This window comes from Terrapene carolina, unplaced genomic scaffold (genome assembly GCF_002925995.2).
Source record: "Terrapene carolina triunguis isolate 2854851 unplaced genomic scaffold, T_m_triunguis-2.0 Scaffold62, whole genome shotgun sequence".
In the NCBI taxonomy this organism is placed as follows: Eukaryota; Metazoa; Chordata; order Testudines; family Emydidae; genus Terrapene; species Terrapene triunguis.
This window is the reverse complement of record NW_020664413.1, coordinates 33,489,695-33,513,423: the sequence shown is the minus strand read 5'-3', so window position 1 is coordinate 33,513,423 and position 23,729 is coordinate 33,489,695. Positions and strand designations below refer to the sequence as shown.

General features: G+C 39.1%; 1 protein-coding gene across 16 annotated transcripts in view; it reads left to right on the top strand.

The window, feature by feature from the left end:
* The window catches only part of LOC112105136 (sodium channel protein type 2 subunit alpha-like), a 101,449-nt gene that overhangs the window by 14,828 nt on the left and 62,892 nt on the right, over window positions 1-23,729 (top strand). For 5 of the 16 annotated variants that reach the window (XM_029910580.1, XM_026647515.1, XM_026647521.1 and 2 more), the window contains exons 8-13: window positions 1,950-2,091; window positions 3,911-4,117; window positions 7,950-8,249; window positions 15,066-15,413; window positions 17,751-17,883; window positions 21,120-21,358. In XM_029910580.1, coding sequence (XP_029766440.1) covers window positions 1,950-2,091; window positions 3,911-4,117; window positions 7,950-8,249; window positions 15,066-15,413; window positions 17,751-17,883; window positions 21,120-21,358 — 1,369 coding nt within the window. Of the gene's footprint in view, window positions 1-1,949; window positions 2,092-3,910; window positions 4,138-7,949; window positions 8,250-14,485; window positions 14,491-15,065; window positions 15,455-17,736; window positions 17,884-21,119; window positions 21,359-23,729 lie in introns of all 16 variants that reach the window. The other 11 variants (XM_026647523.1, XM_026647525.1, XM_026647512.1 and 8 more) reach the window with 8 other exon arrangements.

Here is a 23,729-nt window from a genome sequence, read left to right as displayed (position 1 = left end):
GGGACAGGGAGCAGAGGGGTTTAGATGGGTCAGGAGTTCGGGGGGGGGCTGTCAGGGGGTGGGGAGTGGTTGGATGGGGCGTGGGAGTCCCAGGGTCTGTCTGGGGGTGGGGGTGTGGATAAGGGTTGGAGCAGTCAGGGTACAGGTAGGGGGTAGGTTCCTAGGGGGCCAGTTAGGATGGGGGGAGGGTCTCAGGAGGGGGCGGTCAGGGGACAAGAGGCAGGGAGGCTTAGGTAGGGGGTGGAGTCCTGGGGGGCAGTTAGGGGCAGGGGTCCCAGGAGGGGGCAGTCAGGGGACAAGGAGCGGGGGGGAGGGTTGGGGATTCTGAGGGGGCCGGGAAGTGGGAGGGGCAGGGGCGGGGCTAGGGCAGGACAGGGGCGGGGCTAGGGCGGGGCTCCTCCCGTCCTCTTTTTTGCTTGCTGAAATATGGTAACCCTAAAGTATTTGAACCTTTGAAAACTCCACAAGGTCTCAGCAATTTACAGGCTTCTAAATAGGTCTTGCAGAGTGGCCAATTTGCCAATCAAATGGGCAGAGCTGAAGGAATTTACTTGCCAGTTAAGCTCCAGAAACTAAATGTGTAGAGTGAAACAATTTATAGAAAACATTTGTTTCTTAATCTTAGCTGTGGACTTCCTGACTTAAAGCCACATTTGTCTAATGTTCTAAATTACTGGATATTTACAACTAGAGCTGAGTGAAAATTTTCAAACAAATAATTTATTCACTAGAAATTGCCATTTTGGTTAAGCTGAAACTATTTGTGAATTTGCCAAATATTTTTGGCCACTAATAACAACAGTAACAAAACAAATAAATAATAGAGGCCTATGCCTGGAAGCTGAGGCTATGACCTCCATTATAACTTTTACCCAGTGGTTAGTGCACTTGCCTGGGATGCAAAAAGGAACTTGAATTTGCATTCCCCATATTGCATCCTTATTCTCTTTTCCTGACACACTATCATTCATAGTGGCAATTCACAGTCATTCATAATTAGGGCTTGGAAAGACCATGAGAATGACGGTATAGCCTGATGGTTAGAGCATTCACGTATGATGTGGGAGATCCAAGTTCAAGCTGCTGCTCCAATGAATTCTTCATAGGGTTACCAACCCTCCAGGATTGTCCTGGAGTCTCCAGGAATTAAAGATTTAATCTTTAATTAAAGGTAATATCATGTGATGAAACCTCCAGGAATTCATCCAAACAAAGTTGACAACCCTAATTCTTTATACAAAATGGAACAGCTCCAACAAGAGAGACTTAGAGTGCCCTGCCTTAGACTAACCTATAGAACAGTGGCTAAGGCAGTTTCCCTCTGATGTGGGAGACTGAAGTTCAAATTACTTTTCCATAACAGGCAGGTTGGGGAACTCAGCCAGGGTCTCTCACAACCCACATGAGTGCCACTGGCCTAAATGTCTGTGTACAACCCCATGTTCCATTCAACCAGAAACAGATTTTTTTCAATTTACAGTTTTTAGATTTGGTTTGACCCAAACCAGTTTTTTTTCCAGATCTGCTAGGGGAACCAAAAAATAGTTATTCACCCAGCTTTATTTACAACCTCCATTTTAGCAAATATTTTTTGTCTGGGAATTACTAGTTTGGATTGGAGATTACTGTTGAAAAATGTGGCCAGTGAAATTCTGAACTGAATAGTTTGACGGGTTTTCATTATGGAAAACAAGCAAGTGCTATTTAGCAACAAAATACAAACTAAAGGGGCATTGTTCATTTATGTTTATCTTAGCTAGGTTTTTGGGAGCCTTCTGGAGTTGTCTTAAAACACAACATTTTAATTGACAAGAGTTTCCTAAAGAACAACTGTCCAAAAATAATAGATGATATGGCAAATGAAAACAATGCATTTTGTTCTGAAACATAACACAGAGTCAGAGTGGACTGAAAGTAACTATAACACCTCATATTCTGTCTTCACACAGTCAATGTCCAGAAGGATATATATGTGTGAAAGCTGGTAGAAACCCCAATTATGGCTACACGAGCTTTGACACATTCAGCTGGGCATTCTTGTCACTCTTTCGGCTGATGACTCAGGACTTCTGGGAAAATCTTTATCAGTTGGTAAGAACCTTGTGTAAATCAAGTGCTAAGTATTATTTGATGGTAAAATTGTATGAATGGACGTATTCAGTTGTGACTAGGGCTGTCGATTTATTGCAGTTAACTCACGTGATTAAAAAAAATTAATCGTGATTAATTTTTTAAATTGTGATTAATTACACTGTTAAACAATAGAATACCAATGGCAATGTATTAAATATTTTTGGATGCTTTTCTACATTTTCAAATATATTGATTTCTATTACAACCCAGAATACAAAGTGTACAGTGCTTGCTTTATATTATTATTTTGATTTTTACAAATATATGCACTGTAAAAATTATAAACAAAAGAAATAGTATTTTTCAATTCACCTCCTACAAGTACTGAAGTACAATCTCTTTATCGTGAAAGTGTAACTTACAAATGCAGATTTTTTTTGTTACATAACTTCACTCAAAAACAAAACAGTGTAAAACTTTAGCGCCTACAAGTCCACTCAGTACTACTTCTTGCTCAGCCAATCGCTAAGACAAATTTGTTTGCATTTACGGGAGATACTGCTGCCTGCTTTTTATTTACAATGTCACCTGAAAGTGAGAACAGGCATTCACATGGCACTTTTGTAGCCGGTGTTGCAAGGTATTTGCGTGCTAGATATGCTAAATATTCGTATGCCCCTTCATGCTTTGGCCACCATTCCAGAGGACATGCTTCCATGTTGATGACACTCGTTAAAAAAATAATGTATTAATTAAATTTGTGACTGAACTCCTTGGGGGAGAATTGTATGTCTCCTGTTCTGTTTTACCTGCACTCTGCCATATATTTCATGTTAGAGCAGTCTTGGATGATGACCCAGCACATGTTCATTTTAAGAACACTTTCACAGCAGATTTGACAAAACGCAAAGAAGGTACTAATGTGAGATTTCTAAAGATAACTAGAGCACTCGACCCAAGGTTTAAGAATCTGAAGTGCCATCCAAAATCTGAGAGGGATGAGGTGAGGAGCATACTTTCAGAAGTCTTAAAAGAGCAACACTCCGATGTGGAAACTACAGAATCCGAAACACCAAAAAAGAAACTCAACCTTCTGTGGTGGCATCTGACTCAGATGATGAAAATGAACATGCGTCGGTCCGCTCTGCTTTGGATAGTTATCGAGCAGAACCTGTCATCAGCATGGACACATGTCCCCTGGAATGGTGGTTGACGCATGAAGGGACATATGAATCTTTAGCACATCTGGCACCTAAATATCTTGTGACGCTGGCTACAACGGTGCCATGTGAACGCCTGTTCTCACTTTCAGCTGACATTGTAAACAAGAAGTGGGCATTATCTCCTGTAAATTGTAACCAAACTTTGTCTGGGTGATTGGCTGAATAGGACTGAATGGACTTGTAGGCTCTAAAGTTTTACATTGTTTTATTTTTGAATGCAGTTATTTTTTTGTATAAAATTCTACATTTGTAAGTTCAACTTTTATGATAAAAAGATTGCACTACACTACTATGAGGTGAATTAAGAAATATTATTTCTTTGGTTTTTTACAGTGCAAATATTTGTAATAAAAATAAATATAAAGTGAGCACTGTGCACTTCGTATTCTGTGTTCTTATTAAAATCAAAAAATATTAAATAAATGGTATTCCATTATTGTTTAGCAGCACGATTAATTGCGCAAATAATTGTGATTAATTTTTTTAATTGCTTGACAGCCCTAGTTGTGACAAAACCCTTTAAACTACTACTTATCAGAGCATGAATTGCATCACTAACATACTATCAGACTAGCAATGACATTACACATTTATATGGAATTGTTTTCCCACAGACGCTACGAGCTGCTGGAAAAACATACATGATATTTTTCGTTCTGGTGATTTTTTTGGGCTCTTTCTATCTGGTGAATTTGATCCTGGCTGTGGTTGCCATGGCCTATGAAGAACAGAATCAAGCAACACTGGAAGAAGCAGAGCAGAAAGAGGCAGAATTTCAGCAGATGCTTGAACAGCTAAAAAAACAACAAGAAGAAGCTCAGGTATATTTTGTGAAGAAAATGTACTTTGTCTGTTTCTGCACATCCTTATTCTTATGCCTAAAATTATAACTTACTCCCAGAAATTAGTACGTATAATAATATTTAATATACTTAACAGTGAACTGAAAAATAAGAAGCCTTGTTTATCACCTAAAGTAACTAGTTTATTAAGTGAATCAACAATTTATAATCTCACCAAGAAAATAACAAGAAAACAAATCCATGGCACAGTAAACCACTGTTACTAAGGCCTGGTCTATACTGAGGGGAAGGGGGAAATTGATCTAAGTTATGTAACTTCAGCTACATGAATAATGTAGTTGAAGTTGACATACTTAGATCTACTTACCACGGTGTCTTCACTGCGGTAAGTCGACGGCTGACACTCTCCCGTCGACTCTGCCTATGCTGCTCACCCTGGCGGAGTACCGGAGTCGATGGGAGAGTGCTCGACAATGGATTTATCGTGTCTAGACTAGACGCGATAAATCGACCCTTGTTGGATCGATCACTGCCCATCAATCCAGCCTGTAGTAATGTAGACAAGCCTTAAGTTCACCATAAGATTCTACAGGTAAAAGATTGGGGATTACAATGTTACAGAAATAATGGAGAATTACAATGCATGATATCAATGACATCCTGGGGTTACAGATCTCATAATAGTTGTGAAAAAGTTGGGTGGCATTAAAAGAAGTTGCTTCTGGTTTACAGTCTGTGAGAGAATGTTCAGAGCTGCTCTATTTAATAATCCCTCTCAAACATTGACTGAAGGAAAGGTATTAGTACTAGGATATTCTCATAGGCCTTGTTCCAGCAAAGTATTTAAGCACATACCTAGTTGTAACCACACTGAAGTCTATTAGGGCCTTAGAAAAAGATATAAATCCTTTAAGTAACAAAGGCTTGATGGATGGAATTACTTCTTGGATAATCTCTTATAACAATCTTGTTTACTGGGAAAAGCAGACATTGTAAATAATGTTACAAGAAAATGTAATTTTTAATATACACCTGTTGTATGAGGGTTATTATCCAAAGACAAATGGTCTGAGAAGGTGTTATCCGTGAGAACCCAACATCTAATTTCTGGGCTTGCATTTCCACTGCCTTGCACCTAGTCTAGTCATTTACAAAAGTACAAAATGGGTGTAAAATGCAAGCAAATCAGAATCCTCTAGTCATTTACACTCGTATTATTTTACACATACTTTGACCAGGTATAAATGACTCCATAAGGTGCAAGGCAATGGATAATCAGGCCCCTCTATCTTTAACTTGAAAAGAAAGATTTCTTCACTATCTGCATTAGCATATATATATATTAGCCATTAAACACTGTCACTTCAAATCACTCAGAAAGGAGCAGAATTGTGGAGAATAAAAATATATATTAGCAATGGTACATCCTTTTTTCAAATTTGGTATTGATATTTATTGTCATTGATATGGAATTGTTCAAAAATTTAGCCATTGTGTTATTAACATTTAATATAGACCTTACTTTCTCTAGTACTTTTTCATACATTATATTAAAAAATGCAGCTACAAAGTTGAAAACAAAGCTCTATAGGCAAGTGGGGGGATAAGATAAGGTTTCAGGCAATATCTGAAAGCTGACAGAGATTAATTAAATTGAAGGATATCTGGAGGCTATTCCAGACAGCTGCCACTGTACTTGTGCATTTGCATGAAGCAACAGAGACTGATGCTAGATGAGCAAGGACTGGGGGGAACAGAGGGAAACAAAAGCTGGATAAAGTCTATGCAAAATTATTGTTTAAATGAATGGGGAGTCAGTGGAGTAATCCGAGAATAGGGGTGATGTTGCCATGTTTCTTTGTGTGTATGAGAAAGTGGGAAGGATGCACCCATTACAGGGCAGGTCACTGGATCCAGTTGAGTTGTGATCAATGCAGGGCTGGAGGTGGAAAAGAGTAGAAAGTCACATTTTCACTCCTTCAGTGATTAATTCATCCCCAAACAAAACTTAAAGCAGCCCTCATCTTGTTCAAAGTTGCAAAAACTGGAATGGTCTAGTAGGCACCACCTGGGTATCACCAAAGCTCAAGGGATTCTGGCCACATCCCCCTCTTGTCTCTGACCCCTCTTTATTCTGGGGTTGAGGAAGAGGATAAGAGCAAGTCGCATAGAACCTTATATCATCTTTACACCACCTGAGGATTTCCCTGTGTCAGGAGAATCCCCATCTGCCTTGTTAGTGAAACATTCTACTTCCTGAAGAGCAAAAAAGCAGCCAGGTGGGGAACCAAGAATCTGTCCCCACATTCTTATTGTAGGTAATTGAGTGGGATAATCTTAAACCTTTGTGACAACATTTTGGCTGTTACGTTCTTCTCGATAAACTATCTGCTTGAGATTCTTTTTAACATCACACACTCTGCAAACGTTAATGAAGATCTAAATTAGTTAATTTTATCTAATGGATCAGGTTGTATATTGTGAGATTCCTAACCCTATATAGAAAGAACAACAATTAATCCTAACTATGAATAGCCAGAAAGAACCAGCTGAGTTCTTTTAGAGCAGGATGTAGAACTTTTGTCCCAAACACACAGGAAGAAAGACAAGATGCAACATATATGGTTTATTTAGGCCACAACTTTATTAACGTACTCATTGGGAACTATTCAGCAACAATTCATAAAGCATGGATCATCACTCCTTTCCACCTGTTTGAGGGATGTCATCAGCCCCCCCAGCCCCACGGCATCTGATCCAAGCCCATGGTTAGGACTCCAATGCCCTTCTCTTGTGTGAAGGTAAATGGGCTGGGAAAGTGGATTTTCTCATTGCTACACCACATTAGGTGTACATTAGGAGCCACAACCCCATTCCCCAGCTTCTCTGGGGATGCCTTCCCTTAAGTCTGCTTCTAATTCCAGTTTATCAGGGAACCAGCTCCCCTATCAAACGAGTACTTACACTGAACACATGTCACAAGGAAAAGCCAGCAAACAGCTTGGCTGCCTCCTCCCCACCTGAAGCCAGGTTCTCAGATAGCTTAACAATTCCCTCTCTAACATCAGCCAAAAATATAGCCACTCCCCTGTCAGAGAGGTACACCACATCTACCCTGAATAACTCTGGTACCAAATATGATGTTATTTTGGTGGGTAATTACTGATCCCCCTGTTCATACACAAAATTAGCCATTTCTGGAGTCACACATCTTCTGACCTTGTCAACCTGTGGAGGCCTGGCAGCTTCCCCAACATATCCTCCATCGCAGCATTTCAGAACCGTTTACAGTCACCCCCGGGAAAAGGGCCTGGATCTGCCCTAAATGTCTCTTTGCCCCGATGGTTAAGTCAATCAATCCCCCTACCTATTCTAATGGATCAAGTCACATGGTATGAGTTACATATCTCCATACAGGAAGAACAACCAGTAGTTCTCACTGTGAACAGGCAGAGGGGACCAGCTGAGTTGTTCTGGAGTAGGATGTATTGCCTTTCTCGTGAGAGATGGAGAAGCACATAGATCTGAAGTGCATGGAGGATGCAATGCTCATGATTTCTTGTACTACGTTGATTTTAAGCTAATGTACTGTACCTTTGTCTTTGGGGAGCTGTGCTGTTATGGTACTACTTAACTTAGTTCTTTTGTTGTCTTATGCTCCATATAATAGGGAACTAAATATTTCTCTAAACAAAATTGTCTTGAATTTATTTTTTTGAGACTGTTTGTCTGATTGAAATGTTGCTCACAAATTGCAACTGATTATACTGATAATAATAAAAATCAGTACAAGTATATAAAATTGTTAGCTATCTACATTCTAAAAATAGCACACCTTGTAAACCAACAGGCAACAGCAGCAGTAGTAGCAGCGTCTGTTGCGTCAAGAGATATGAGTGGAGTAGGGGGACTAGGGGAGCTCTTGGAAAGTTCCTCAGAAGCATCGAAGTTGAGCTCAAAGAGTGCTAAAGAAAGGAGAAACAGAAGGAAGAAAAGAAGACAGAAGGAACTGTCTGAAGCAGAAGACAAGGGAGATGTTGAAAAGTTCCCCAAATCTGAATCAGAGGACAGTATCAGAAGGAAAAGTTTCCGATTCTCGATGGAAGCGAGTCGACTGACATATGAAAAGAGGTTCACTTCCCCCCACCAGGTACAGTGCTCTTACTAAATAATTTATGTTCTTCTACTACCATGATCTGTTTATCATGGAAATTCCAGCAATGTTACAGGTAGAAGACTATGACTATATGAAGAGAGAAGAAAAGGAAAATGCGGGGAAAAGAGCTTCTGTGTAAACTTAGTTTTTGTAATCATTATAGTCAGCAGTGTTTCAAACAGTTAGCTGGATGTTTCTGTTAAATTATCTAACATGGGCTTACTTACCCAAAACTTTGCTAAAACACTTCTAAAAATGTATTTCCATAAAATATCTTGCATACACAGACCACTTGATGATGTGGAGTGTTAAAAAGGTTTTGACTGGAACTCATTAGGAAAACTTACATAAGTCACTCGTTGGTTGTCCACTCCTAAATCATCTCAAGCCCCAAACAATAAAACCTTTGTAGGAGACAACATCCCCATGTATTCTCTGTATTCTAGGAATACCAGACCACCCTTAACTTTTGTTGTTTGTGTTACTGAACCCATTTTTAAATGTCAGGGGGTAGCCGTGTTAGTCTGTATCCACAAAAACAACAAGGAGTCCGGTGGCACCTTAAAGACTAACAGATTTATTTGGGCATAAGTTTTCGTGGATAAAAAAAACCTCACTTCTTCAGATGCATTTTTAAATGGTGGCAAATGAGAAAAATATTTCTGAGTTTCCAAAATAATGAGAATGGGACAGGGGAACATTTAAGCTTATACCAATAAGTAATTTAGACATACTGTTCATTTTAAATTAATTCATTCTATATGAGAGCATCATTATATTCCACCACAGAAAGGGCTTGTCTTCATGGCAAGTTAGCGGATGGCAAGCCAGGATGTGAATCTATAGTCCGCTACTTTGACATCCACTAACTCACACTGTGGATCCTGCTACAGCACACTAAAAATTCAATAATGTGCTCTGATGTTTGAAACAGTAGGATGACAAAGCGCACTACAGACTTAGTGCGCTGTAGCAGGGTCCACACAGTGAACTACTGTGTGTCAAACTAGTGTGCTGTAGATTTACCCCTTGGCTTGCTGCACACTAACCTCCCTATGTAGACAAGTCCTAAGTCAAGGTATCCCTTCTATCACACTGGGATAACTTTGCTTATATAACTCAATTCAAATTCCCAGATACTGTATGCATTTAGGTGCCCATTTAATGTCTAGAGATAAAAATTCTTGGGTAGCTATAATTTGATTTGATATAATAATAGTACTTTGAACTTACGTATTTTGAGTCTGATCCAAAGCCCATTACAGTTAATGAGTGTCTTACCATTCATTGCAATGGGCTTTGGATCAGGCCCATATAATGCCTTTCATCTAAGGAGCTTAAAAGGCTTTATAGTCATGAATTAAGCTTGACAGTATCTGTCTGAGTTTGATACGTATTATCATCCCTGTTTCACAGATGGGGATACTAAATGACTTGCTTAAGTCACACAGAAGGGTCAGTGACAGAGCCAGTAGAACCATAAACTTCTGAATCCTAGTCCTGAGCACTATCTACTAAATCACACGCCCTCCCATAGTTAACCCCATGCCCTGCAACTCTCTTGTATGCTTACAGGACAGAGACCGTATGGGAAATACTTGATGTGGATTTATTTTCTAACAGTAAAGTATCATTGGCATGGACTAGTCCATCATATTTTATTAACCTCTCTGAAAGCCTTCTTGCCTTTTACCACCAAGTCCCCCATCAGCAAGAGCTAAGAAACTACCATAGAACCTTAGCAAGCTTAAAAATCTCAAGGCTCTTTAAATACTTTCCATAACACTGAACTAAATGATAATTCATCATGTAAAATGAAAAATTAAAACCCATCAAATAGAAACAAACATTGTACATTTTAGGTTTCAGATTAAATAAGGGAAAGGTACAGTAAAAAAAGGGAAATGGCTTTTCTTAACTGGCCACGACTTACACAAGCAGAGATAAAGTAGCTAGAAGAACAACCACCTAAAGTAAAACTTTTCACCACTGAACTTATCAAGGGAGCTAGTGATCTAAAGAGTATCAAATCACCAATTTAACTAGCTAACTTGGTCACTTTTTGTGAAGCAATATCAGTACTTTAGGGCAAATCTTGCCCCTCTACATATCCAGGGAATGGCCAAAATGCAATGGAAATGCCATCTGTCTGTTGTGCAATGAAGGGAGATGGGAAGAGTCTGTGTTGGAAAGACTCTGTGCCTCGTGCCACACAGAGAATTTCCTAGTGATTGTACATTATAGTGTGAGTAGCGATGGTTAACATGATGAACAGGCTGAAAGATCAGAGAAAACATGGCGAATAGGTCTGTGCAAGGCTGCCCAGAGGATTCAGAGAGCCTGGGGCAAAGCAATGTCGGGGGCCCCTTCCATAAAAAAAGTTGCAATACTATAGAATACTATATTCTTGTGGGGGCCCCTGTGGGGCCCGAGGCCTGGAGCAAATTGTGCCACTTGCCCCCCGCCCCCCCCCCCCGGGCGGCCCTGGGTCTGTGTGCTGCTCTGATCCAGTGGCTCAAGACTCCATGTGTGTGCATATGAGTGGGGAGCAGCAGTCTTCATCCACAGATCTCCTCTCACACCCTATTCACTATGGATCTGCTCCAGCTCCCCTGGGGAGGTCTCCATTCATTTCAATGGGAGCTGGATTAGCTCCTGTATCCCATGTGTCCTCCTGCATGCACAGCAACTGCTACAGATTTGGAGTGAGGGGTCTATTTCTTCTGAATGTGTCTTTTGAGCATGTGTGTCTGAGAAGCACACAGCTCTTTCAAACTGACTGTGCACTTTTTCCTCTGGAGTTACTCCCTTAGGGCTCAACCTAGGGCTCAAAATCAACGGGATCCCAGCATATGGAAGGATTGCAGAGTTAGGCCTTAGAAATTATTACAAAAATTGATTATCTCAGGTTTTGAGTTGTATAACTTAAATTAAAGATGAATGCACTGCAGTCTTTGTTATACTATTTATCAAACAAATTACAGTGCCACCAAGTAAATAACTGTAACAATTCATTTTGGTAGATATGTAACTATACAGAGTACTAAGGTATAACTGCAGAATATAAATGATGTATAATTGAGTTATGAAAAATACAAAATTAAATATAATTAATTGCCAAGAAAGATCAAAATTAGTCAAAGAGGGCACCTCTATCTAATTGCTATAACTTCCTAAAAAGGGACACACACACACACAATAGTCACAAAAGTTTGGTATACCTTAAAAACATACGGAAATGAAAACCTTTTTTAGTGGATGCAATGCAGGAAAGAAGTTATATATACAATTACACACACAAACTATGTTATAAGAGCATTTGCAATGTCAAGCTCTCAAAAGTTACTAAATGCCAGAAATACACCAACTTTAATTCAGCTTCTTTGTGTGTATGTATTATGATACAATTACATGACCACATACTGTTTTTTCCACAGGACCCCTGCTTCATTCAGTGCACAGGATGGATCTTCTTTGGGCATGATTCAGGGTTATGTAGTGAAGGAGACTGTTGTCTGTAGGCTATGTGCTTCATATGTTGCAGGAGGTGAACGGTATGTAGTGAATGAGGCAGGATCTCCTGGTGTAGGCAGCTGAATGCTGCCCTGGGGAATTGGATTCTATCCCTGCCTTTGCCACAGAGTTGCTATGTGATAAAGGATACATTATGTTACTTAAAGCAAACTTTTCATGGGTTGTCACTAACTGTGCATTCCTAATTTTCTGGGTGTCTGACTGGAGACCTTCAGGTCTCATTTGCAGAAGTGCTGAGCACTCACAGCTGCAAATGAAGTGAATGGGAGATATGTGTTGAACATATAAAGCACTGTATATAATAAGTACTCTGAAAATCAGGTCCTAGAGTTCTCAAATTGGACACCAAAATTAGTGGACAATTTTCACCTCAATCTCTCTGTGTTTCAATTCCCCATCTGTAAAATGGGAATAATTTCAATCCCTCACCTCACAGGAGTTTTGTGAAATAAATTCATAACCATTTGTATAGTACTTGGATATATTACAGTGAGGAATGCCACAGAAAAGCCCATGAGGAAATTAATAATTCTGTCTTCACAGTAGGGTTTGAATAGCGTGCAGGAAATAAGCATGGAGCCACACTCTGAACGAGGAAAAAACAAAATAACTGCTCACTGAAGTGAGCACCATCCATTCTATTCACTGAATGATGATAAAAATAGAATATGATTGTGTAAGTAACAATTGTTTCTTAATGCACACACTCAAGGGGGCTGAATGAAGGTTATACAGACAACCTTAATTCTGGCATTTCCTACCTTTTGAGTGCTTGACTTCGCAACCTTAATATTGTTCTTCTAATGTAGTTTGTGTGTCATTTACTTGGTTTTTAAAAAAGCAAACAGAAAAAACAGAAATTCCATCATTTGGCACCATATTGATACCCCATGGGTCATTCAGCAGGAGCTTCTCAGATCAGTCCTAGTCTCACCCTTATAGACTACCTATCCCAGTTCCAGTCTCCTTGCCCAGATAGTTGCAGTCTCCCCACCTGACTCCTCAGAAAATCTCAGTCATCTCCCCCACCCCTGGGATCCCAGTTCCCCTGCCTTCAACATTCCCTCCCCAGCACTGAATCCCAATCATCTTACCCAGCCAGTCCCAGTCTCCTGCCCACCCCAACTTCCATTTGCATTTACCCTCTTCTCACCTTCCCCATCCCACCTCCATCAACCTCTGTTCCTAGTTGCCACCCCAGGCTCCTTGTCCCAATCAATTTCTCCCAAGTTCTCTGCAGGTCTGGCTCTTGTCTCCATCACATTTGAATCTGTCAGCTTCCTCCTCCTGAATGCAGCAGGGGAAGCATTGAGAGCACAGGACAGAGAGCTTCCCTGCTCTCAATTCAAGTGTCAGTTCAAGTGGACCCAGCATAGCCCACAGCTTCCAGAGCTTCAATTGCAGGGAAAGTCCTGCTCAGCTCCAGTCTGGAGCATGCTCCAGGTAGACAGACTCTTCAGGGAATTTAGCTGCTAAAACCTAAGAAGTCTCTACTGAGATGTGTGACCTGTGATTTTTCAAGGGCTTATAATGTTACCAAATTTGGGCAGATTTTCATGGGGATAGCAAAAGAAACATCCTTGGAACGAAGACCACCCCCATGCCAAAGTTTAAGTCTATGCCCCAAAGCGAGGGGGGGCAGGGCGGGGGGAGGGACACATGACACTAGAGCTTTTCAAAGGAAAGGACATCAGAATTTTTTAACATGGGCAAAACAACATATTTCCTTAGCCTCATTCTTGGAAATGGCTCTGCAACTTTAAGAAGAATTTTCCAAAAACATTTAGACTGAGGCAGATAGCTGGCATGGAAGTTTTCAGCCCAAATGGTTAAAGTCTGGCAAAGTTATAAGTCTGGGTCTTATAACTGGAAGTGTTGGGTAGCCTTAATAAAAGGCAGTGCTACCAGACCCACATATAATATATATATATTTCCAACAGTATTTTGTGCTCAGGTTCTTAGTACAGATGTAGGGATAAATATTTTTTAAAAGTAGCCTCTGCTTTTCATATTCTTTCTTGCACTCACAATAAAATCTGAATGTAAATGCTATTATTTTATGCATGTAAATACTCATTTTTTCCTGAAAAAATAGTGGCTGAATTGAGACTTAATATACCAAGACATGAAGACTGGTAAAAAGGGAAGCTTGAAGAAAGCTTAATGCAGGGTTTGTTTTCTCCAAGACTGTTACTAGTTTTATTTATTCATGAATGCTGCTAATGAAATATGCAGAAAGGAAGACAAAGGTTCTATGAAGCAGTTTCTTGTACTGTAATTAAACAGAAGAATTACCAACAAAGTTTGATTTTCTTTTTCTCAGTGCTGATCTCTGTATACTTGCTTTGAGTCAAATCCTGCCTGGGACACTCATGCAAGCTCCTTCCAAGTCCCACATTCCCATTTAAGGGCAGAATTAGAACTCATGGCCCTAAAATTTTATTAAAAGTAATTTCAACTATATGCAAAAACCACCTTTAGAACTGTAATGCATAAGTGGCAGCCTTCTGGGAACTCTGTGCAGTCTATGAGGGCTCTGCAGCCATTCCCTCACAGCACAGTGAGGGCGGGCATGTGCCAATACAGTTTCCAGCATGTCTTCTCCAAACTTTTCACTGGGTGGTAGTTTGAGAGTGCTGCTTACGTGGCCCCCACAACATGGGGCCTGCTGGTGAAGATTACAGACTGGTGTACAGCCTGGGCTTATCCAGAGTGACTTTAGCACTGATCATTAGAACACTCATCCCTCAGGAAAGTAGAGTGAGATGCAATGAATAATGAGCCTTGTGATTTAGAGTCCCTGTTTCCCACAAGGAATGGAAAGAAAAATGTACAAGGACCCCTCATCCCTGCAATCTTGTGGGAGACAGAAAAAAGTAGAGCACATAAACAGTCAGGGTGTAGGTGGGAAGCATGCCTCTCTCCAGAACCCAGAAAATGGTGGACACCACCTCAATCCCTTTTCTTCTTGCCAATGCTCCTAACTGCTAAACTTTCCTGTTTCCCTCCCCGCACAACCAAACACTCTGATACCAGTGGCTGGACTTCATTCCCCTCCCTCTTTCTGATTACAGCCTCCATAACACTTCAAAAACAATTCCCCCCCCCCCCCCGTAGACAACGTGGCCCTGTGAGCACATTGTTGGTACTTAAAAACAAATAAATATTCTCTCTCTAGAGCATGGTAACTACTTACCACGAGAAAACAAGATATTGTATTTTAAAGTGTTTCATTTACTAATGCTGTTCTTTGTGGGGGGGTGGGGTTTTCTACAGTCTTTGCTGAGTATTCGTGGCTCCCTGTTTTCCCCAAGGCGCAACAGCAGAACGAGCATTTTCAGCTTCAGAGGTCGAGCAAAAGATATAGGATCAGAAAATGACTTCGCTGATGATGAGCACAGCACTCTTGAAGACAACGAGAGCAGAAGAGAGTCTTTCTTTGCTCCAAACAGACATGGTGAAAGACGCAACAGTAACATTAGTGAAGCCAGTACGTCATCCAGGATGGTACCAGCGCTTCCACAAAATGGGAAGATGCACAGCACTGTAGATTGCAATGGGGTGGTTTCTTTGGTTGGAGGACCTTCAGCTCTCACTTCGCCGACTGGACAACTTCTCCCAGAGGTGATCATAGACAAACCACTGACCATAGTAACTTCACTGTCATATAATCAAGTTTGAAATAGTTCAGGCAGGTGTTTCTACAGCTGCAAATTCATCTATATCTTGTAATTCTTTTAACACAGTAAAGGGGCGGGGGAATTTCAGATACAGATGGCAGAACTGAACTGAAATATTCTGCTGTTCCTACATGCACTGTCTTCAATGGGAGATCTGCATATAGGATAGGGAGAGAAAAATATCTTAATTGAACATTTTCATCTGAATCTAAGTTTTGCCCCAACAAAACAGATTGAAATAGATAAACTTCCTTCAGTCCACAACTAAGTATAAGTACAGTACTTGCAAACACATAGAACTAACAAGATAAGGGGTGATACCAAGAACTTCAATGGGAGGAAGACCAGGTACATAATATTAATGAGAAAATGTGTTTATTATACACCCATCCAATTGCATTAATTTCAGCTGATGTTGTAAAATTCTGGAATCCCAAATGAGATATTTAAAATATTTACAAAAAATGATGGTATATACAGTATAATATTATACAAAATGTATTGTCAATGACACAGGCTAGCTTTTAATAGTACTGAATTGAATCACAAACATCTTCTTTACAATGCAGTATTTAAATTTCACCACCACCATATATTTCTTGTTTTGTTTCTATGTTTATTTCCTATCTTGACATAGGTCTTTGGACTAGAAATTCAAAAAATTAACTAAGGAAACTGTCAGTTGGTACATGTGTGCTTGTGCATATTTGATAGATCTTTTCATCTAAAAGAGATTCAGCCTGTTTATGTCGAGTCTCCTTTTCAGGAATGATAATTGTCATCACTTGTACAGAGCTTTTTATCTTCATGCTAAACCAACATTAACCAATTAATCACTGCAACCCCCTTGTGAAGTAAGCAAGAGTTATTATCCCCATTTTATAGGTGGTAGAACCAAGGCAGAGAAAGTAAGGGCTTGTCTACACAGTACATTAGTCCGCACCAATTGGGAACGGGATGTAAATATTCATGTGCACCAGCGTGTTGTGCACTAACTGGCCCATGTGGACCCTACTGATGCACATTAAAAGTTCCCTACTGCACGTTAATGTCATCCTATTTCAAGCAGTACTACATTAACACACACTAGGGGACTTTTAGTAACCGCCAGCAGGGTCTACACTGGCTAGTTAGTGCATAACATGCTGCTGTGCTTTAGAATTTACACTCCATATGATGCAGATCACTGCACTATGTACTGCCCTAAGTGACTTGCCAAAGCCATACAGTGATTTGCTGAGAGAGAGCAGGGAATTGGGATTCACGAATTCCTGATTCCCACTCCTATGTTCAGACCACTGCATCATATCTCAAGCAAGAGGAAAAGAAAAAATTGTAAAAAATATACACATGCTCAGGAGCAGTAGCCTGCTAAAGAATGTTTAAATCAGAGTTTAATATTTATTGCTTTATAAAGGTAACTTGAGATCATATAAAACAGAAGGCAAAAGTCCAAGGCCATCATATTATACATCCTAATGGACTAGGAAAATATGTGGGGACTTCCATATTTATTGCAACCCTTTTGAAACACTGAGATTTAGGTGGATGAAAAAGCAATGATTATAACTTGATTTTTCCATCATCAGAAATGCTTTTATAGAAATTGTGAGATTTCTTAGCAGGATGGGAATGCAACATTTAGTAGCACGATCATCATTAATTCCTTACTACTGTATTTCATGCGCCAATATTACCCTTTTAAATACTAGTTTTTTTGCCATTGCTACCTTATGACTGGCAAATATGCACATCTGTCAGGAACTTTGGGTAATAGGCTACAACTGCGGTTAATTTCTTAAGAGATTAATAAGTATTTAGCAAAAAGATACCTGGCAGCAAATTTTAGTTTACTCACAGCATTTATTTAAATTAACCATTAGCCCCCAACTTCCCAGCACTGCTTGGCAATTTGCTCTCCAAATTGAGAGTCATCTTGCAAGTACTTTCTCAAACAACCCCTTCAATGAGAGAACCTGAATTTCTGCTAGAACCTAAAATCCTCCTTCTCCTCTATCTAATCACACAGCGTGTATTTGCATATACCCACTTCCAATTAGCTCACTGCTTATTGGGTAGTTTGAAATTCCCACCAGACATCTAGGAAACAGCAAAGATAATCCTAGTGGAGACCGAAACTTGTAGTATGTAAGGAAAGTCTAATATATTGGATAAGAAGCTGTTCATAGCAGACTTTCCTTGAAAGTCATGATAGGATTTGTATATTGTGTTGTTAATAAGTTGCTGAAAATGGTTTAATTCACCAGCATTTCATTTGCAGTGCACCACTACAGAAACAGAAATAAGAAAAAGAAGATTGAGTTCTTATCAAATTTCCATGGAAATGCTGGAAGATTCTGCTGCAAGACAAAGAGCAATGAGTATAGCCAGCATACTCACAAACACAATGGAAGGTATGTGACAAATTTCATTTTTATACACATTTCACTCAATTTGTGTTAGTTGCGGCACTTAAGACAAGATGTACACAATTTCACTTGTAATTGTATAATTGGACAGGTGAAGTCTGTATGGCATTGGAAGTACATAATGAACATTTCCAGCACATGTTCTTAATCATTTACCCTGATTTATCCTAAACCTCCTATGATATTAGTCCCAATCTATATATTTTTATATATTAGCTCCAGTCTAGAACAGAGTAGGAGAAACAAAATAAACACTGTTAGGGAAATATTCCCCTGTGAGGAGAAAGAAAGCTAATTTCTCTTAGTGCAGCCACTGAAAGGGAGATCAGGTCTGAAGGGTAACAGCCATCCAAGGGCAGATGACTAATTATGTCTTTTTTTTAACTGCAAAAGGAGAAAGACTATTCCATGATACTAGCATTTATGATGAAGTGGTAGAGGTCAAAGAGAGAGCTGATACTGCAGAACGAGATTTCTTTCTAAAACATCAGGTCAATAGGAGATTAAAGCAAACCTTCACAGAAACTATCATTACATATTAATAATTTGTTTATGGTAGTCCCAGAGATGTGCTATGCATGGTCCTTACCCAAAGTCCTTACCTTAAAGTCCAAAGACAGACAAGTATGGAAAGTGAACAACAACTGATGTCTTTTGATTAAAAAAAAAACATATAAAAATAAATTGGGTCCCTCCAACCCTATACATCCACTTCTTCTCTTGAGTTACACTAGAGGGCTGCAGACAAAAATATAAATAACATTTTATACAAAAGTATAAAAACCTCCTATATTGCAAGTTCCTTCTATAAAATATTTATTCACAAAAACTAGATGAATGAAAGGTGATTTGGAAACATGATGAAAACGGAATATACTGGAACTTCATTCAAATAACATAACATTTTGAATTGCTCTAAAGATCTATCATGATACCTTTTGGCACAGTATTACTGATTAATATGTGTAGGAAAAATTTTAACAGCAATTCTAAAAAGTCAGACAAAGAAAATGTATAAACAAAATTTACAAAGTACTCTTCAAATTCATTTGTGAAAAGTCAAAATTTCAACACATTTTTTAAAATGAGTTCCTAAGTCACTTTCTCATTTCTCAGAGAAGCAAATCAATCCAAGCTTAATTATAATCAGAGAAGAAGGTGTACATTACCTATCCTCTTGTAAAAATACTTCCAATGCATTTTTACAAATCTCAGACCACAGTAGAGTCTTCCTTTCTACTAGATTTGATGTCAGTTGAGTCCATACAAATTTGACTGATTCATACAAGAAGTTAGTACAAATTTGCCAATGTCTGTAAATGAAGCACTATGTTTAGATTGGCCAGTTTGCTTCCCATTATGCAAAATTCTGGGCAAGTTCTGCTCTCACCTCTGTCACCTCTTCCTTCAGCTGAAGAAGATTCTCACTGTTTACCTTTCTCTCCCTCTTTCTTTACTAGCAAGGACAGGCAGAAAAATCAGATAGATTTGAGCTTATGCCATTATGAAACCCTGTCTTCCTTGTCCTCCCAATCATTCTCTCTGAAAGCCCATTTTCCATCCCAGTTCAGGATCACTGTCAGTAACCGAGATGAGGTCGTTTGGGGCTAGTGGTTAGAGTAGGTATCAGTAGCCAGGAATTGCAGCCCAGGGTCAGTAAGAGGCCAGAGCCAAGGGTCAGGAGCCAGGAGATGGAATCAAAGTTCAGAGACAAAGTCAGGAACCAGAGCCAAGTGTGAGAATTGGGTTACCTGGAATGGGGGGTGGGCAGGAACTAACACAACCAGGGGCAAATGTTTTGAACAGTCGCGGAATTGGTGCTCAGCTTAAGAACTGGTCTGCTGACCCCTCCAACTGATCATGTGGTATAGCCAATTATACAGACTACTACAGGCCAGCTGCACTCGTTAAGTTACCTGAAGACTGGCTCTGCTGCAGGCCCTGATTCCTAACAATAATCCTCCCCCGTCAGCATTCTGACTAGCTAAACATTCAGAAATTTGGTTATTCCACCCAACCAACCTGTTCTATCTTACTGCAGGAAGATCTTCACTACTAATATTTATATAGAATTTTGGAAATTGCTCACCACCTACTGATGCCCTTTGCAATGCACACACTCAGACTCAACTTCTACTAAACAGTGCCATGACATTTTGGAGGGGAAGGAGTGAAAAGGAGGAGTGGGGTGCTTTTCACTAGGCTAACTTCTTTTCACTTAAACCAGAATATCTCCATCTTCCTTCTGCCCCATCCCCAAACATCCCATTAAGGTCTGATTTCTCACACTGGATGTTCATTCTTGTAATCAAACACTATTTAGAGGCAATTTGGCTTCTGGAAATCTGACCTTTATGATGATGTCAAATGTAAGGAAAAATAGGAATCAAATATTCCCAACAGAGGACACAGGCTTTCATAATAGATCTGCTTCTTAATTGATAGATTTATTGTAAGTATATGAGAAGACAACTTTTCCTATTAAAACTGAGTGGGGGAAGGGTTGTGTTTGTCTTAATCCACATACTGCATGTTGTTGTTGTTTTAAAAAACAACAACAGTGATTTGAGTCAGTGGTGGATTAGCCACTGGGCCAACGGGCCCCATGCCCAGGGGCCCCGGCCAATTGGGGGCCCCCAGAAAAAGGGTGCCCCTGTGCCCCAACCTGCTCTGCCTGGCGCTCCTGCTGGGGAGCAGGGTTGGGGCACAGGGGCTTGCCCCACTCTGCCTGCCTGATGCTTCTGCCAATGAGCGGGGTTGGGGTATGGGGGCTTGCCTGAGAGTGCCCAGAGAGGGGACTGCAGGCAGAAGAGGTGGGGAGGGGCCCCCACTTGCTCTGGTCCAGGGCCCCACAAAATGGTAATCCGCTGCTGATTTGAGTAAAGAATGAGAGTATCCCTCACATTGCAGTATGTGAAAGTAGTGGTTCAGTATTGTTTATTGTTTATTGTAATAGTGAATACGTTTTAGTTGAGAAAATCATGTACTACTCAGTTAATGTGAAAGCAGCAGTATCATTATGCTTATAAAGATATAAACACTCATTTGGAAATGTGTGTGTTTAGTGTACAAATTGCATATGACTAATTCTTTCATATACTATATTTTAGCCGCACATAAACCTCTGGGATATTTTTTTAATTTTAAACTAAGAACTTTTAGTGGCTCTGTTAGGAAAATTGTTGGTTTTATAAGTTAATGTTAAACATTTTTTTTTCCAGAACTTGAAGAATCCAGACAAAAATGTCCACCATGCTGGTACAGATTTGCAAACACTTTCTTGATCTGGGACTGCTGGAGCCCATGGTTAAAAGTAAAACATATAGTCAATTTGGTTGTGATGGATCCATTTGTTGATCTTGCTATTACTATCTGCATTGTTCTAAACACATTGTTTATGGCCATGGAACACTACCCAATGACAGAACAGTTCAGCAGTGTGCTTACTGTGGGAAACCTGGTAAGTGGGTTCTAATGTACCATGTAGTGGATAAAAATGCATTTTCCTAAAAAAAAAAGTGTATATATAGCATTCATTAGATAGATAAAAACTTGTTTTAACTTCATTCCAGACAGCCTTTTATAAGCAGATTAGAAAGTGTACATTGGACTCTCACAGATAAGAATGGCCTCTTCCATTGAGGCCAGCATTGCACCTGATATTTACAGGAGCATGATCAGGCCCATAATCTTGAGTTGTAATTAAATCATTGAATATTGTTTGACAGCATAATCTTCAGTTTAGGTAAATTGCTTGACAGATTCTTTGAAGCCTATCTTAGATTTTGTCTTTTTTAGCTGCTAGATGATGATTTAATTCTCTCCCGTTGGTGCTGACACTCTTTGCATAGAAAATATTTTTTTTATGTCAGAAATCTAATAAAATATTCCACTATCAGAATAGCTCTTTGAATTGTCTTCAGTTACTTTTATATGAAAGTAGTAATACTGGAATGGCATTCCTCTTGCTACTAACATCCCAGTGCCACTTTAGGTAACTGGAAAAATACCAAACTAGAAGGTTATATTTTAATGCGTATCAGAAAGTGCTCAAGTGTTTGCAAATTTACCAACAATATCACTAGAAAAACTGGGTGCCATTTAAAGCTGGAATTTGAAACTTGGAATTTCAGAACAAAAAACAAATATTTTTTAAATTTCTCATGAACTGGAATTTCCAAGGAAAAAAAAATCAATTTCAGAAAATCTTAATTTTGAAATTCTGAAATTTTATTTAGAATGTTATTTTATTCTCTCTTCTCCAATTTTTATATTATTTTTACATTATTTCATAACATTGTGTGCTAACTGACATGTCATAACATGACAATCATTGAAATATTCTATTTTTTTTATTTTCAAAATCATTTAGGGCAGCTTCTACTTACTACTGATGAAACATTTTATCTTTTCTACATCAAAGGGTCACTCCAATCAGTACTAAGTAGCAGCTGCCCTTAATGATGTTTAAAATAAAAATAAAACAATAGAATAGAATATTTCCACCATTATTTTGTGCATTGTCAATAGCAGTCATAGTGCTGACATGGTATGAAATAATATAAAATAAAAATAAAAATGAAAAACATTTAACATAAAATTTTGGAATTCTGAAACATTTTCAGAAGTCTCAAAATGGAAATTTTTGTGCAAATGTTCATAAAAGTAAACACATTTTCCTAAATGTTCTGATTTAGACAAAAATGACATTTTCCATCAAAAAAAATTCCTACGAATTTTGCTGTCATTTTTGTAATCCAGATGAAATGTGGTATGGTATTGTAGCATTGATACTAATACTGTATTGAACAAATCCCACTATAAAGAATAGCTAAGTACATTTGACAGTTGTGTGTGCAGAAGTGTTGTGTCAATTTTACATATTTATCTACACACACTGTTAAAACCTCACCCATAGGCTTGGGGCTATGCACGCTTGCCTTTCTGGATAGTAAGACCTGCCAACTTTGTTGTTTGTGAGTGTGTGTGTGTGTGTATATACTCTCTCTCTCTCTCTGAATATATATCTATATCTATAGATATATATACTGTCTCATTCACTCCACTTGCCATTTTCATGCTTAGTTGCAAGAATTCTTTGTCTGAGAACAGGATTCTTATAAATTTTTAATCCCTTGCCAGTGCACAAGATTGCAGAAAGTATGGATAGGAGAGGGATGGAATGAGACACAGACTCGTCATATGCACGCCTGAGAACCAAAATCAACCAAGTGCCCTAATTATCATTGCTGGATGTTGAGAAGTCTAGCTTCTATTCATTTTGAACACTGATTTCAGGAGGTCTGACATACAGCTCTGTAAGAAGATGTTTTAAAGAACAGAACCATTTTCTGTAGTCTTTACATTTTGGCAATGACCCTTTAAAACAGTACATTAATAAAATATAAAAACAAAGAAAATTAAAATGACAATCTGAGATGCTCTTCTATAAAATAGGGTTTCCTTCCTAATGCAACAACTGAAATCACTCATATTTTCCTTGTATTCAATACACATTCCAGATTATTCTTCCGCAAGACATTATAGTCTGTCTCTGAAAAGATTAATTTAGGCCCCTCTCACTCCAGCCATTTGCCAATCCAAGGTCCTGCTTTCCACCTTCTCTCCCCTCCCCCATTTTGAATTCCTGATTTCCTTTCTCTGCATTTTAACAAGAAGTAGGCTTTGCACTATCCATTCTAATAATTCATTAACCTTAATTAAGGGTATGTGCATGCAGAGAATGTCCTCTCTACTGGTTTCAATTAAATCCTCAGTTCCTCATTTGGTGGTTTGCATCCAAAGAATGTTTTATTATTTGTTGATATCAT